Below are 16,557 nucleotides of genomic sequence, written 5' to 3' on the forward strand. Positions count from 1 at the left end.
AAAGGTCACAGAGATTCACATGGACATTAGATGCTACGGTGTTTACCCAGGATAAGATTTTATCCTGAAACAAATATGGCTTAAAATATTTCAGAGGGTTTTGGAACAAATCTTTTCTTCCAGTGTGGGAGCAATTCAAGACCCTGTGTGCAAGAGGGGATATAAGTATACAACAATGACTATCAATCTCTTAGAACCACTGGTTAAGGCACTTGAAGCTGGATTTATTTTCCATATGTTGTCTTTTAAGGCAATTTGAGCTATGCTTTGAAGATCAGCCTTGAGCTACGTTTAAGGAGATGCAATAAAAGTCCAGATTTTTGGTTCAAAGAGCAGCTTTCTCAACTTCAGAAGTTACTGTCGTCCTGCCTCTTACATAATGACAGATGTGTTGACTTGCTCTTGCCTGTGTAGGCAGCTGTCCAATTTGAGAAGTGCAGTTACCTTTGATAAGGCCAGGGCCCGCTGTGCTATCAGTATCATTCAGATGAGATGCCTGCATAGAACCTGCTTACCCCCATATCCCGTGCGCTGCTCTGAGATGTACTTTTCCAAGGTGAAGCGTAGCTTGGTGGTTCCATCGGGCTCGTCTGCCGTTGTGTGCTCCACCAAAATAAAATGGGAATGGTTGTGGTCCAAGGAATATGGTGGGCCTTGGATGTTGTCATCTGACTGGTAGTGTACAAGACTTTCACTCTAGGGAGAGGAGGGGAAATGTCAGTGCTCTCTGCAAAGCCCAGCCCGTGTTTAATGTCCTTCGTCTCCCCTTCTGTGCTGTCTGCACCCTGACACAGCACACCACCTGGGAGACACTTGGATAGGCTCTTAAAATAGGGTGAAGAAGGAAAATCTATTCCTTCTGGAAGCGGCCAGATCTGGCAGGACTGATAGCTGGAGTACCTGAAGTTTCCCCCTTAGCCTCTGCAAAATATAGTGATATCAATCATCTTCTCTGGAATGTAGGTTTTGGAAATGTTTGTTGGACAAATGGAAAGGGGCCGTGAGACCTGATAATTGTGTATGGAGATGTGAAGCCTCAGCTGGTGTAAAGAGGGGCAAAGTATTCATTTCAGTACTGTTTTGTCCATGTTTAGGCCAGTAAATGAGTTAGCCTGCTCCATGTCCTTATCAATTTAAACACAGCTTTACTCAATTGACAAGGTTATATGAAATCAATGGTTATTCTCAGTTTGGAAATTGCATTCTAAAGGAGTGAGTGGCAGACAGATTTTAGAAAGGGGAATCCTCTTTTGTTTTGGGTGAGGGGTGTTATACTTTAAGTTTTTTATTAATGAGTTTTTTTGCATAAACTAATCCTCTAGGTAAAACAGAATGCCTGCTACAGTCTTTTGTTCTAAATATTGCACTACATAAGGGCTTCCATACACACACTTTTTCAAATCCCCTTTCTTTCTTAATACATCTTTCTTTCCCACTGTTGCACATCCACTTTGATATATCATTCCAGGCTGTAAATGCTTGATTATTCTTTTTCATTTTCACAATCATTGTCCTCTTGCAAGTAAGTCGGATTAAAATAAGTGTTTAAAATCTGCATTTCCTTCCATCATGCCTCTTTTCCAGTTCCTGCAGTGTTGCTGAGCAAAACTCGGACTGTCAGCTTGGCAGTTGTCACTGTGTATCGCGTTTTCCTCCCACTAAAAAGCAGTAAACTTGCATGTTTCTTAAGAACAGCAAGTGCCACAAATTTCTTTTGCTTTCTTCTCCCTGTCTCTCATTCCTTGGGGAAAGCTTCTTGACATAATTGATTTCCTTCAGATTTTGTTTTGACAGAGGGTGAGCCTCTGTTCTGCTGCCACGTAACATTAAGCCTCCTCACCAAAGATCTGGCCTTTGATTAGGACCCAGAGGCACAACAACCAATTGAAAAAGGCCTTTGGGGATTTTTCTATTTATTCTCTGAAAATGTGGAAGTGGTCTTTCAATGATGTTTAAAGCATACCATCAACACAGAAGAGATGGGAGGGATCCATTGATTTCAGGGCTTGTTTTTCTCCTTGCTAGTGTGGATTGTTAGCTCTATTTTCTACAACAAGCTGCTTGTGCTAGTGCCAAGTATAAAGAGAGTTGGGTTTAGATCAACATCCCTGTCTGTAGTTCCTTTGTCTTAAAGTTACTGACTAAAATCCAAAATATCTTTGCGTGGAAGCTGTGCCAGAAGTCAAAGGGTCAGGAACGCTCTTTGCAAAGTATTCCTTGACAAAGAGTTTGGGTTTTAGTTGAGGGGGAGAAAACGAAAAGAGAGTGCACTTGTTTTGTAGCTGCTGATAGGGAAAGATCCAGATGCATTTTGATCCCTTAGCCCAGGAGGGAGGTGAAATAGTTTGCATTTGCCAAAGCAACTTTCCTGAACAAAATTCACAAACATGGTGAACCGAATTCTTTCCTTTGAGGCCCTTTCGGACCAGGTGCTACACAAATAGGTTAAAGTCTTCCAGCTAAAGAGTCCCACCTGGAAGAGCACACAGGTAGCTGCCACTGGCAAAAAAAAAAAAAAAAAAAAAAAGAAAAAGGAAAGATCAATGACCATAAATTGCTGATATGGTCTGGCAGTCTCTCAGCTTCTAGCTGATACTTCCAGGCCCCTCTGAGAGAACAACTAGGTGCAAATTCAAAGGGCTGTCTTTGTCATTTGTTTCTTAGCTTCTGCAGGGAAGTAAAATAATGCAGAGAAACTGTCATTCGTTGTCATTACACACCTATTTTATTGTTATAATATCCTGCTTAGGACAGACTGTATATCCAGCGACAAGAGGGAAATGCTATGTTTTTTTTCTCTCCACTTCTATTTCCATTCAGCAGCAACACTTTCAGCAACAGTTTTGTTGGGTGAGGTTTTTAATCTGTTGATGCACTGCTTTTGTTTTCTTCCCAAGGACTTCGACTGCTTTGACCCAAATTTAGAAACCCAGAGAGCTTTCAATAACTAGGTGAAACCATTCATGGCTGGTATTTTTGACCTGTTGTACTGAGCACGTTTTTGCATATTAGACACCAATTCAGCGGTTACTTAAGGAAAATTTGTCCTGGAATATTTATGTCTGGTGTCCCATAAGAGAAAATATGCTTTTTACAGCATTTATGCTATATCTAGGAGTAAGTGCTTCTACAGCAAGTGGACAATTATTCCGGGATATTTTCCCGACGTTCATCCCTGCGCTGCTCGCGGCGCTGATGCCTAATGCTGCCACCCGCTGGGCGTGTGCGGAACTGCTGCCAGCGGCACCGGGCGCGGAGGGCGCAGAACCATCCAACAAACCTTCATCTTCATTTCTCTTTCCTCCCAAAACACGGCTTAAACCCCACTTTTTTCTGTTGTTTTTTTGTTTGTTTGCTTGTTCAAAGTTATATCAAAGTTGTTCCGCCAACTGCTTGCAAATTTTGTAAAGGTGCGGCTAATATGCAAACAATAGAATAAGTGAAAAATACCTTTGTGTTTTCCAGAATTTCTCTGTGCTGGATTTTCCTGAGTGAAGTTATTCCTATGGCAACCACGCTTACTTTGGATGAGGTACTAGCCAGTGCAAGATCTCGGACTGCTTGCACTAAGTGTCTTGTTACTCCTACACGCAGAGCACTGGTGAAAATCCAGGCACCTGAAATTATTTTTAAAAACCGGTGAGGTCATTTATTTGTATTTGAATATGTTTGTGTGTCAAGTAACATTAGTTACAGCACTGTATTTAAGGGGTTTTTTTAGATAGATAAAGTGGCAACATTGCCATCTTTACTCTGATGTAAATGTGCTCGTCAAGAATGCTGTGTCCACTCTGGAGTCACTCACTGTCTACACATGAGCAGAAACATCCCCGTACCAGGCAGGTCTGAGTGTTGTACGAGGAAGAGCAAAGGGACAGAGTCAGGGAAGTTGTTGACTTGAACTGAGGCCTAAACAGTCCCGTGCAATCACGTCTTGGCAGAAGAGCTCGGGCATAACCTGCATAATCTGGAGTTCTTTCTCTTGTTCTTGTGTATGTGGAGAGTGAATACTTCAGGATAATACAATTTACAGCAGTATTGTTATGGTGAGAAGGAATTTGGAGAACACTGGGTAAACAGCAAGCTGGCCTTTTTCAAATATGTAACATAAAGAAACTGGGGATCTTGATGCTGCCTAGTCTGAAGTACAGAAGGCAGATGGAGAGAGAATATCTGTGTGGCACAAAAGTACCAAAAAGAGCTCTGGTACTGGGCTGTCTCATTACAAAAAGCAAAACTGTCATGAGCTTGTCTGGAACAGTGAACACAAACCAAGAGCTTGCTGTGAAATGCTCACAGATATTTTCACTTTATTTTGCAGGTGAGAATGGAGAAAACAAGAATTTTTATTTTTTACCTAAGTTCACTCTTGTTGAAGTCAAATTGCTCTGCTCTCTTCAGAATTATTTTGTTATGGCACAAAAGAGAGACAATTGTATTTTGTCCCATTTTGATGCTATCTTTCTAGTGTCACCTCTGAGGGAAAAATATCAGGTCATTTTACACTTCAGAAATGGTTACGTAATTTGCTTTAAAAGAACTTATTTTTGCTACTATAATACAGTATCTTTCATTTTCAAATGTATTTACATGCAGGTTTTAGGTTTCATTCAGCAAAGTATTGAATTTTCAAAAATAATCCTGTGACCAGGCCCGTTGTCATTACCAGATCACTGGGGTCTAGGTGTGAGAATCCATCAGGAACATGAATTCCTTCTTTAAAGCCTAAAGCACTCACCTGTGCTTTGAGCTGCCTTTATAAGTCCTTTCTTTAAGGTTTCCCGTAGCCAAGGCTTCATCTGGAAATTTTCTTCTTCCCCTACTAAAGAGACAACCAAATTGGGAGCAGGTAGCTTCCATTTGTTGAGCATAACTTCAAATATAATTCCAGGGTGAATGGTACTCGGGACCTTCATAAACTTCAGCAAACACAAGAAAAACCCAATGAATAACAATAGGACAGAAAGATACAGTAAAGAGTCTGTTCATGGTAAATACAGAGGGAAATGATCATCAACTTGGATATTTAAGAGAAGATTATTTGAGCAAGAGTTGACAGAGAACTAAATACTTGAATGAATTTAGCAGACTTCTGTATAATTGCCATCTCACTAATTGGATCCATTCCATGGGTTAGTTCTGTGTTGCAGACTGATGAATCACACTCTCCCTTAGAGCTTCCTCTTGAACTGCCTTCAGTTTCAGGGCAGTCTAGAAAAGCCAACAATTTTTGTAGGTGTTTTTTGTTTCTGCAGAAGCTGAAATATTTGCCTGGTTTTATGTCTGTTTTTCAAGGACACGTTACATGAATCTATTGCTTCTTCCAGTTCTGTATATATTTTGGCTTTGTGCTTAAGACTTTATGATGAAACAAAATCTTGAGGCAGATTTCAGGAATTCCTAGGAATTCCTTATGCTCTAGCACTAATGTGTGCAGGGGAGTAGTGAGGAGGTGGGTTTGTCCATATACATCCCTCTCTGCATATCAGCAGAACAGAGAGAGAACTTTAAGGAAAACCTTGAAACAGCTCAGAAGTATGTTTAAAATGTAAAAATCCATAGTGATTAAGTTTTGACAGGTTAAAACAGACAAAGGATGCAAAATGAAGGAAGCAGGGCATATAACTGATTTTTATTTTAAAGGGAAAAGTGTCCACCTGTACTTGTATCATGTAATTGCAAATCAAGTGATTGATTTCTGTATATTAAAAGCCTATATTTTAAACCCCATTCATGTTCAGGAAGGCATGGTCCCTACTTGGGGTACAATGTGGTGCCTCACAGTGTGGCACATTGATCCTCACTATGGCAGTCTCTGCATTTACTGCTAAGAAGTAACAGCTGAACAACAGTGGTGTTAAAGGGTTAAAACTCCTCAGAGCCCATACCTTTCCATGTTTCTTCCCAGAAGCTGTGAAGTCTATTTCTCCTATGCAGTATGGTAGTTCTCTTTTGAAAGCGTCCTCTTTGTCACTGCTGCAGAGCTTGGTTTCCATTTCCTCCATTGAGCTCACAAGGTGATTGAGCACCAGTGGACCAAGATGTTCACTGAGATGACAGAAAGCTGGCAACTGAGAAGCCATTTAAACTGGAGGGGCCACAAAATCCATTTAAATATATCTAGATGAGTTTTTAGTCAAACACTACTTTTTTACTATCATACCTGTAAGGTTTAGCTAAAATTGGAGGTCTTTGTACCAAATGTCAGATGCTGTATACAGAAGAAGGCAGATTCCACACCAACACTATGTAACTTAAGGTATGAAGAAATAAGGCTTCCTGAACTCTCTTTCAGCAGACAGAAAGCGGAGTTGCAAGGTGCAGGATCCTGCAATCTCAGAGCCCAAAGGTGACCCTGGTTCTACAAAAGAGAAAGAGGAGTGTCAGCTACCAACTCTTTCCAGCAAGAGTGGAGCAGTGTCAGTGAGTGTCTGAGTCATGGTTTCTTGCTGTCACTGTGCCTCCTGCTGCTCTGACTTACCTTACCTGACATGAATGCTAAATAACCAAGTGATGACGTTGTGTTTGTCTGGAGATGTTTTAGGAGAGGTTTACTCTCTGCTTCCTTTAGGAATAGGCTGTTTATTTGTAAGCCCAAGTATTTAAGGCCAGGCTGTCCTGGAGCAAAGGTCATATGGCAAAAGTTGCTCTTCTGCATTACATGATACACTGGAAAGGTCTACCGGCTTTTCCTATGTTCCATTTTGGCTGAACTGACAGAATTATGATGTGAAAAATACAGATTTAAGCTTGCATGCCTTATTTTGATTCTTTTCAAAACAAAAGCAATGAAACAGCTCTCTCCCCTCTGCCTTCAGCTGCATGTTGAACTACATAGTCAGTCTTTAAAAAAAATCCTCGTGACACTAAGCCAGCAATTGTAATCAACACTGCATTAATTTTTTATTTCCTAGTCCAAGAGATCTGCTGTGGGATTGAGAGTGGGTCAAACTAGCAAGTCTCTTGTGGGTCTCTTAGGATGCTCCAGTAGAGGGAGCAAGCCCCCCAGCTGTTCCCTTGGGCTGGGAAGTCTCTTGGGAGCCTGTATCCTGGCTGCTTCACCACTGCTGCTTCTGTATTCTCTTCTCTTCTTTTCTGTTTGCTGTGAAAACGTTGTTTGGAGTTGCCTTTTTCCTACGATCTGCCTCTGAACATTGGCTATGGGCCCTCTCATGATTTGCTTCTCCTACAGCTATGTCACACCTTTAAATCCACCCCCCAGCTCCTGTCAGAGATCACTGCTTTAGAGATGCATCTTCTCGTTCTCCCTGCCTGCATGCTGCTCACTTCTGGAGAGAACAGAGTGTTTATTGTGAACACCGAGATAACAGACTAGTCTGGTTAAGAGTCTTACTGAAAAGAACTTATTTTGGATCATCAACAGTGGTAGCCCACGTTTTTGTCTGAGTTCACTTTTCCACAGGAGAACCAGCTTTCTCTCCTAAGAGCATTGAAAAGAATATTCTGGGGAAAAAACAATTAATCAGAGTAATAATAACACGTTATTTACTACTTACTATTATTTATGTAGAAATCACTTCCTGAAACTTGCTGACAGAACAAAGGATTCAATTAGAAAAAACTATTCAGGACTGAATTTCCAGGGTACATGTAGTCACCATCCATTGCATTTATTTATAACTACACACAAGCAATGAACTTGAAATAGACAGCAATTTACGAAATAATCCAATGGTAAATTTGTGCTTAAGTGGTTCACTTTAAGCCCATTCTAGATCATGGTTTGCAAAATTCTCTCATGTGGTTATCCATGACTAGCACATTAATTGATTTTTAGTTTAGGAATTCTGGTTCTCAGTGGTAATGAACAACAGGAGACAAAAACAGGTAAGATGCACAAAGAGAACTTTTGTTCACAAGCTTTTATGAGGCTGGAAAGTGAGGAAAATACCTGTTAACTGGCAGTTACATGAGGAAGAACTTCTTTACTGTGCAGGTGACTGAGCACAGGACCAGGTTGCCCAGAGAGGTTGTGGAGTCTCCCTCACTGGAGATACTCAGGAACAGTCCGGATGCAATCCTGTGCAATGTGCTCTGGGATGGCCCTGCTTGAGCAGGGAGGTTGGGCCAGATGACCCATGGTGGTCCCTTCCAACCTGACCCATTTTGGGATTCTGTGATTCTGTTCTATTATGAACACTGCAAAATCACCAGAAGAAACCCGGTTCATAAGATGTGTAGATGTGGTTTTTAAGCACAGACTGACCGCATTTGATGTTTCCTTACCACCCTCTATAAGCTGTCTCAGCTTCTGCAGTGTAACCCCTCCCTGTTAGGGGCAGAATCAGCCAACACTGCAGGGATCTGCTCAGGGGCTGCACTTCACCTTGCCGCCACTTTGCTCTGCAGTGCAGCTTCACTACACACTCACCCGTCAGCACACGGATTGCGTTATGTCCCCGATGTGTGTTCAGAGCAGGATATAATCAGCTCTGTCATTTCCTCCTGGATTGTCAACACTTCTGTTCTTAAAAAGCATGTGCATATCTCACCCAAAGTCCTCTAACAAGCAAAGTAAGCATGTATCAACAAACTATGTGATATAATTATGGTTTTTCAGAATGCCTTTCTCCTGGGTTTAATTCTGTCTCATTCAGTTTGGTTTCAGCTTTCACATGAGTCTCCAGTGGTTTCGGGGGCTGTTGCTTTGAGACTTGAAGCTGTACTAGATTGCAAGTGTGTCAGGTCACAGTAATTGGGTCAAATCTCTGTGGTGGAAGTCATGACATACCCCTGCAGTCAGCTCAGCCGTGGCCAGCTTACGTCACGGCAACGTCACGGACTGTGGTTTACTTGCAAGGGTCTGGGATGAGCCTGTGCCTTGGGAAAGAATAGACATACAGGCAGAAGGAGGAGGAGAGTGTAAGCACTTTTTGGATGAAAACCAATGGGGGATGACATAATAATTTTCTCCCTTTCCATAGACTATTTTTGATTGAACTTTTTAGAAATTTCCAACATTTCTTTTATCCTATTATTTAAAGGCTTTCCCCCTGCCTTATCTAAGAGAACGCTGTTGCATTAAATTTGCATTAATTTAAAAAGGTTACTTAAAGGCAAGAGATCAGAAACACTTCAGAGGTGAGGGGAAAAAAACAAAACACAAAAATCCTGCCGGCCCCAAAATGTGCATTCATATTTTAAATTTTGTGTATACATCAAGCAATCTTACTTTAGTTCTGGTTCAGACTTGAGTACGTATATTTCTGCCTAGGCTGCTGCTACATATCTAAGTTTGTAGGTCAAATTCTGTCCTAGATGTTCCATTGACTACAAATACAAACATCTATGGAAAGAATGTACCTCTAATGATTACCGGATTTGAAATACAACCTAGAAAACTATTTCTAACTAGCAAAGCAAGTTAAGACAATTATGAGGAAAAGACAATTGCCAGTTCCACCTACATCTGGAAATGTGAGTCAATGTCATTCACATTAAGCATGGCCTGGTTAAATCATTCCAGGTGTCAGCCAGTCTCATGAATCATTATTTCTTTAACCTCATAAACAGGAGCTGTAAGAGTTGTACCATTGTATAAACCAGTGATGCTGGAGCTTGCAGGTCCTAATGCTCTTTAGTCCTTCCTTTTGGATGGTCCTAACTTCTGATTTCAGCATCTGAGATTTCTGGGACGTAGGAAATTGTCAGGGGGCAGTTGTGATGGCTCTAAGGAAGCTTCACAAGGAGAATCCTTGCAGAGATCCCTTTCTGAAGGATTTCTCCATAAAAAGTGTTGAGATCAGAACCACAGGGAAACATTTTGACTCCTATGTTCCTTCCTTTCTGGACTTTTCTCCCTCCTGTCTCTGCTTCCTCTCCCCTCTCTGCCATGCCTTCTCTCCCCAGCCTCCTTTTCTCCTACAGCTTCTCTCACTGTATCCCTCAGCTTTCCACTGTCTCTTTCCACCTATTGCCACTGCCACCTAATCCACCGTGAATGTGCATCTCTACTTCCTTGTGTGGTAACACAGGACAGATTGTTCACCTCAGAGGGGTGGGAAGAATGTGGGTCTGCTTCGCCCTTCCTTTAGATTTTAACCAGGATTAGTCTGTGTCCATGGAAGGAAGAGAGGTCAAATTTGATGCTTTCAAACATGTCTTTTGAAAATGGGCCCAGTCAAGGGATGGTTTGACCTCAGTTGTTGTCTTCAAGGGCAATGGGTCCATTAAGAGAGTAGGCGTGTGGCAGTCATTAGCTCTCAGGACTTAGAAGTACTAGGAATTCTCCTTCATACTTGTATGCTGATCAGCAGGCTGGGACACACCCTGACTCTTAATCACATCAGATTCCTTCACCCACTCAAGGTGTACATTTGAATATGTAGGTGAAATGATTAAATATAGTAATACAGTCGGCCCAGCACTGTTGATGTTAAACCGGTCACAAAGTCCCCCCTCCCCTTAGCTTCAGTGGCAGATGAGGCAAATCTATTGATTCATAAACTTTCAAGTATGCTTTCATGTGGCGCAAAAGAGAACTACATCAGTTCCTGTCTCCTTACTGTTGCAGGGTAAGCCAGCAATCCTAACAAAAGTAAGCCTCAACTATTGGTCAGAAAAAGAGAGGGCTCACTAATTGAAGTGAATAGTAAGGGGGAAAATGCAGAGGAGATCAATACAATGAACTTCACTTGAGCAGGAACAGTCAGCTCCCAACATATGTAACAGGATTGCTTTTGCTGAACTGCAGCCCTGTTGGGAAGGATCTGAGGGTTATAGGCAGAGCAGACGTGAGTAATGCTGTGCTGTCCTTGCAAGAGAGAAATGACACCTAGGACAGCATGAACAGTCTGTGTGAAGTCACTCAGCTGTTCATCAGAACAGCTTTAGCTGCAATATCATGTTTGGATTTGGGTGCCAGGCTTCAGGGGAATTACGGACCAGCTGAAGAAGGTTCAAGCCGGAGCAACAACAGCAGCAGAGACCTTGTGCTAAAAGAGAAGGGAAGCTTGTACAAATTAGAATTGTGTTATCAAAAGCAGGGAAGAATGCAGGGAAGGAAAAAGAGAATTTTATAGTCTACCAGTGAAAAAGGATGATAGGAAAGATTTGTTGTTTGTATTTGTGGTTAGGACATCAAGGAACAGGCTCAAGGGAAGAATGGTGTCAAGGCTGTGCAGGGGTACAGTAGTGACCACACTCTGAGAAAGACTTCCTTGGAAAGAATGAAACCCTTACTCTGCTGAGTAGGGTACAAGGAAAGCAACCAGACAGCAGCTCTTGATTGCGATGGCATCTCTATGTTGTAACCTAAAGAACCTGACCTTAAACCCCAAGAGCTGGATATGCATCTACAGCTCTGGTCTTTGAGATTCATATACACCTATGCAACTTTTCCAATGGAAATGCTCCTGCTGACTTTAGTGCAAGTACTCACTCCAGGAAGACTGCATCAGGGAGTTTACTGGGCCCGTGCCAACAACAGTGTAATGGAATTATTTGCTTTCAGTAGTAGACGCATTTTCATTCCTTTTTTGAATTAAAACATACTAAATATGAAGAACAAAGCAGATGTAGGGGATCAGAATAAAGACTACCAAAGAAGTGAAGGGCACAGTAAAGACTGCAAATTTCATATTCAATTTCAGCATGTGCTTTAAAAGTGAATTGGATGGACTTTAACTGGTGTGTACATTTAAGTGTGAAGAAACAAAACCAGTAATCAGGGTTCAATGCAGTGGAGAAACAGAGATGTAAGAATGCACTAACTAGAATCCAGAAAGGGAAAAATACCTATAACTGTTGTGGGAATATAAAAATATAATATGAAACAAACAAAAAAAAGTATTTGCTATGGAAAATAAATGCACACATATCTGTGTGAGAAACTGATGTACGTACGTGTGTGTGCAATTACAAACGTTATCTTACTTATATTTATGTTGCAGCTTTGGAAAATGTTTGTCAGGAATTAGTACATTCAAATTCTGGTAAGAATGCATGAAATGTTTCTGCATCACAGCCTAATGAGAAAGCAGAATCATCTGCCATGATTGCCAAGGAATTGCTAAATAAAGCATAAAGACCTGGGGGTGGTGAAATACACCAGCAGAAATCATGGCCAGCTGTCCTGCACAGGGCTTTGTCATGCCTGTAGCAAATACATCTCTGAGAATGGCACAAATAGAAAAAGGGAACAAAAGAAGCACGACTGTCAAGACAAGTGCAACTTGAACTATAGTATGCCACACTTCTCTCACGTTCAGACAGGAGAGCTAACAAAAGCCATTAACTGCCAGAGATGAGAGCTGGAGGGACCCAAAAACAACCTGTGGGACGGCTTCTCCATACTTTGACTAGCACAGACAGAGAGAGGCTAGTTCAGGTCAGCAGCCTTGAGAATGTGTTCAGTAACCAGAGGTTTTATGAGTTTGCAGACACAGGGCCTGACAGGAAATAAGGAACTTGAATTAAAATCATGGGGAGAAATGAAGCATAGAAGTGTCCTAGTAAAACAGAAGGGGGTTAAGTTTCCAGGTATATTTATGTGAATTGGCCCCACTAGAAGCTTTTAAAAACATCACAGCTGACAGTTTCCTTTCTAGAACAGCAGTTGCTAAAGAAGGTTATATCAAGTAATTCCTCTTTACTGTATCTGTATCTGCACAGTCAAAAATCGGAACAACAGAATGAAGAGGGGAAAAAATGATTTAAAAATCCCCACCAACAAAAGCAAGATATAAATAGATGTGTGAGAAGAGAGTCTTGTTACTGAAGGAGTGTAGGCTTTGTTTGAACATTTCTAGGGTATGGCTCTGGATCCTTCCTGTAATTGCCAGGACACAAGGATGGGAAGCAAACCAACTGTTCGAGGGAGTCTTCCCGTTGTTTTCTAGGAGAGTGGGTAGTGCTTTGGTTGGGGTAGGGTTAGCACCGAGTGTTTAACAAATGAATGTGCAAAATGCTAATGCAAATATAGGTACTCGGTCTTTTTGTTTCTGTCTTCATTTGCTTAACAAAGTGAAGAGGACCAGAGGCAGTTTGAATAATGTACTTTTAGTGAATCTGCAGAAATTTGCATTTGGATGTCAGCCAGCGAATTTCATACAAGTGGATTTATTCTGGGGAGAAAACCTGAGAGGGTGGAGAGGTGATAAAAGGGATATGTAGACATCAGGGAAGTAAACAATGTAAGGAGCAGATGGATCTGATGAGAGACAACACACAGCAAGCTGTTCGATGAAAAGAAAGGAATTGGCAGTGCTTGCATAGCACGTTGTATATAGGGTGTGTGGGCAGGTTGACACCGGCTTCAAATACTCCTGGACCTTCCCAGCTCTGTTCCCACAGCATGGCATGTTACTTTGAAGCTGTGCCAGCACAGCTCCTTGTGTGGCCTCACAGTGAATCAGACTGAGTTCGCATAAAAAAGAACTCATTTTTGCCAGGTCATTTTTCGGCAAAATCAGTTCACTAATGTGGTGTACAGCATGCTACACAACTCTCTGGAAATAATGTGTTGAGAAACCACAGCCATAGTTCATACTGAAAGGAAATACAAGAAATTTGGGATAGTTCCAGTTCAAAACAAGTGCTTCAGGAAGGGCAATGTACAGACAAGGCAGACAAAACCACAACTGAAAATTTTAGTTTAAACTGGATTGGACATGGACATGGGTAAATAAATACTGCTGAAAGCAAAGGACACAAAAACAGAACTCAAAGCCAAAATATTAGAAAATAGAAAGGACTGCCATTTGGGAAATGGAAAGACTTAAAATAACTTAGGGTGGTTTTCCCCAGATCAGCTTGTTAGGATCTTAATATATCATACTTGTACAATCTGCAAAAGTTCACAAATGTTTCTCTTGATGCCAACAGCTGGCTTCACAAAATTAGCTCCTAGCATTAAGCTCATACCAATCTTTACTTTAACTATGCTAAAATAATCTTTACGTCTTTTCCAGTTTGTCATCTGTGCAATTTTTTTTTTCAATTTCATGCCTGTAGACATGCATTTTTTTATAGAAAAATCTGTTCTTACAGTGGGAAAAAACCCTTTGCTGTGTTTCCTTGTGTGGCTACTTTCATGGTCTCATGTTAACAACTGCTTGCTCAGTGCTTCAGGCAAATTTTGTAAGCTTGAAGGGAAAGTTTATTCAAAACCAAGACACTCTTTTGCATAAGCCATATAAAAATATACTTTGAGTATTCAAAACTTTAGGAAAATAACTTAGATTGCTTTGTTTCTTAAATATTACAAAACTGCAGACACAGTTCTGAACTTAGTACATTGTGCAAAAATGGTATTGGCAAAATGGTTCATCAACTGTTCTAAGTTTTTCCTTCATTAGACATGAACTGCTGTCTGTCTTTGCCATTAACTGCAAAACTGAAGTTGTGTTTGGATGTGCCTGTGACTTGCAGAAAACCTTGGACTTAAGCACCTGAGTTCACTGGGCTGTGTTGCACCTTTAGAAATCAGACCCCCTGAAGGCAATATAATGTATTTTTTTGATTTTTTTTTCCCCCAGAAATTTGGGGTCCCTGCATATAGCAAGCCTGCCAACCCTAGATTTTAAGTATATGTCTGTTTCCCTCTACAAGAAGCCTGCTCTTTCTTTTTTCCTCTGGATAGTACTGATTTTTAACCCACAGGTGCAGCAAATCACAGCCAATTTGCTCTTTGGCTCTCCTCCTCGGGTTACTTATCAGATAGGTTTGAATCTGATCCAAATGAACCAGGAGTTTATACAACTTCAAGGCACAAAAAACTGTCTAAATTTGGCATAGAGATTAAAATGCTTGACCTACGGCTTTTAAGGACTGCTTCAGTGCATAAGAGAAAGAGAGACCTTCCTTATTCTGACGTGTTTGGGAAACACAAGAACGTCTCTTCCTACAGCTCAACAAGGGGTGTGTGCTGGTACAAGGATTCAAAGTCTGTCAAACTCACTATGCTTTTTTTCCTCTCTATTTCTACAGTGTATAACAGTGTTGGGGAGGGTTAGGGTTTGGAGGGGCAGGTTTTGTCCATGTAAAATACCTGTACGTCCAAGGTGCTGTGATGAGAGAAAAAACCAAACCAAAAAAATACAATGTCAGTCCAGTTTCTATAGCTGGAACTCCACAGAGAGGTGGATAGAGAGATGCCATTGCTTCTGGAAGTGCAGGGTTCTGTTTCATCATCACAGCCATTTAGTTAAAGATCTTGAAAGCAGATGCTACACAGGAACAAGTTTTAATGGCATGCCTTACTCTTACACTTGTCACACAGGCAAGGATCTTCTCTAGGCAATGGAATACTTTAGATGTTGCAGGTAAAAGGGGTGATGAATTTTTAGCTGATGCAAAAAGATTTTTAAAAATTCCCAGTTACTCCAAGCAACCCATATGATCACGATCGACTAAAACACCCTTAATAATGATATAAAACCAGACTGTACTTACACAGGTACTTTCTGGTGCTGTCACAGGTTTCCTCAGGCAAGCAGAGAGAAGCTTCAACTGGCCACTCTGACCAGTAAGCTTTTTATTCCTGGAATTTAAAAGGTTCCACACTTGCTGATAGATCCATAAGCCATCTCATAGGTTATGTCACAGTGTGGGGCTATCCAGGAGTCAAGAGCTGAGAACAGCACTTCCATATTTACTACAGTGTCAGAGGTGCTCATGTGTGAAATTTAACAGAATTCCTATCAGTATTTCTGCTATAAAGTTGAATGACAACACAGTTGTGGTAAAGTTCTTGCAATTACAAGAGTGTGGAGCAATGTATTGAGGATATAACAGTGCTCTTTACATTTGTTTAAAAAAAAAGAGCAAAATCCACAAAGATGAGCATGTAACTTCCAGCTAATGACAGAATGCAAGCCTAGAAAAGATTAAAAAGTCACTTTCTCACTTGCCACACCTCTCATAAAACAACTGAAAACTAGAACCGTATGGAATTATGCAAAGTTAATGCAAATTAATACAAAGTTTAAAAGTAGCTATAGAAATGTGTAATTTCCACAATTGCTATCAATATCCTCCACCCTATTCCACATTGACTATGATTCTAATACTGATGAAACTAAAACATATGTAGCTGCATAATACTAAATATAAAATTGAAGTAGGTTACATACTCATCTGGGGTGGTACTTATTGCCAGATATTGTTTACTTCTATGAAGGTCTTAAAAAAGCCTGTTTTGAAGACAGTAGACTTAGTACTCTGAGAATACAGGTACCTAATTTTATTGACACAGGTAGTTCCCTTGAGCTGCCCCTTAGAACAAAAAAAAAAAAATATGCAGAGTTGAAATAATTTACCACAGACCAGGATGATTTTCACCTTTATCATTTACTGACTTTATTTTTCAAAATTCACTGCGAGAAGATGATTTCCCAGGTGAAGATGAAGAGTTAAGCATAAATTTAGCCAAACTCTGGTTTGTCAGCATTTCTGGCTGTGTTCCCTGTGATCCTGTCTGAATATAGAATTTTTACACAGAGTTGACTGCCTTTTATCAGAAACCATCGAATAAAGAGGGCTTTTTCTACCTTAATTCTCTCATCCAGCATTTATATAATCAGCTGTTCTGAATGC

At 40.8% G+C, this 16,557-nt stretch overlaps 1 protein-coding gene across 1 annotated transcript in view; it reads right to left on the reverse strand.

The window, feature by feature from the left end:
- The window catches only part of TRPM5 (transient receptor potential cation channel subfamily M member 5), a 37,947-nt gene extending 31,896 nt beyond the window's left edge, over nt 1–6,051 (reverse strand). The window contains exons 1-4 of the mRNA XM_032112209.1: nt 5,889–6,051; nt 4,739–4,919; nt 3,451–3,617; nt 516–696 (exon numbers count right to left, since the gene is read on the reverse strand). Of these exons, the coding sequence (XP_031968100.1) occupies nt 516–696; nt 3,451–3,617; nt 4,739–4,919; nt 5,889–6,005 (646 nt within the window). The 5' untranslated portion in view covers nt 6,006–6,051. The remainder of the gene's footprint in view (nt 1–515; nt 697–3,450; nt 3,618–4,738; nt 4,920–5,888) is intronic.
- Between the last annotated feature and the right edge of the window lie 10,506 nt (nt 6,052–16,557).

This window comes from Corvus moneduloides, chromosome 6 (genome assembly GCF_009650955.1).
Source record: "Corvus moneduloides isolate bCorMon1 chromosome 6, bCorMon1.pri, whole genome shotgun sequence".
Taxonomy (NCBI): Eukaryota; Metazoa; Chordata; class Aves; order Passeriformes; family Corvidae; genus Corvus; species Corvus moneduloides.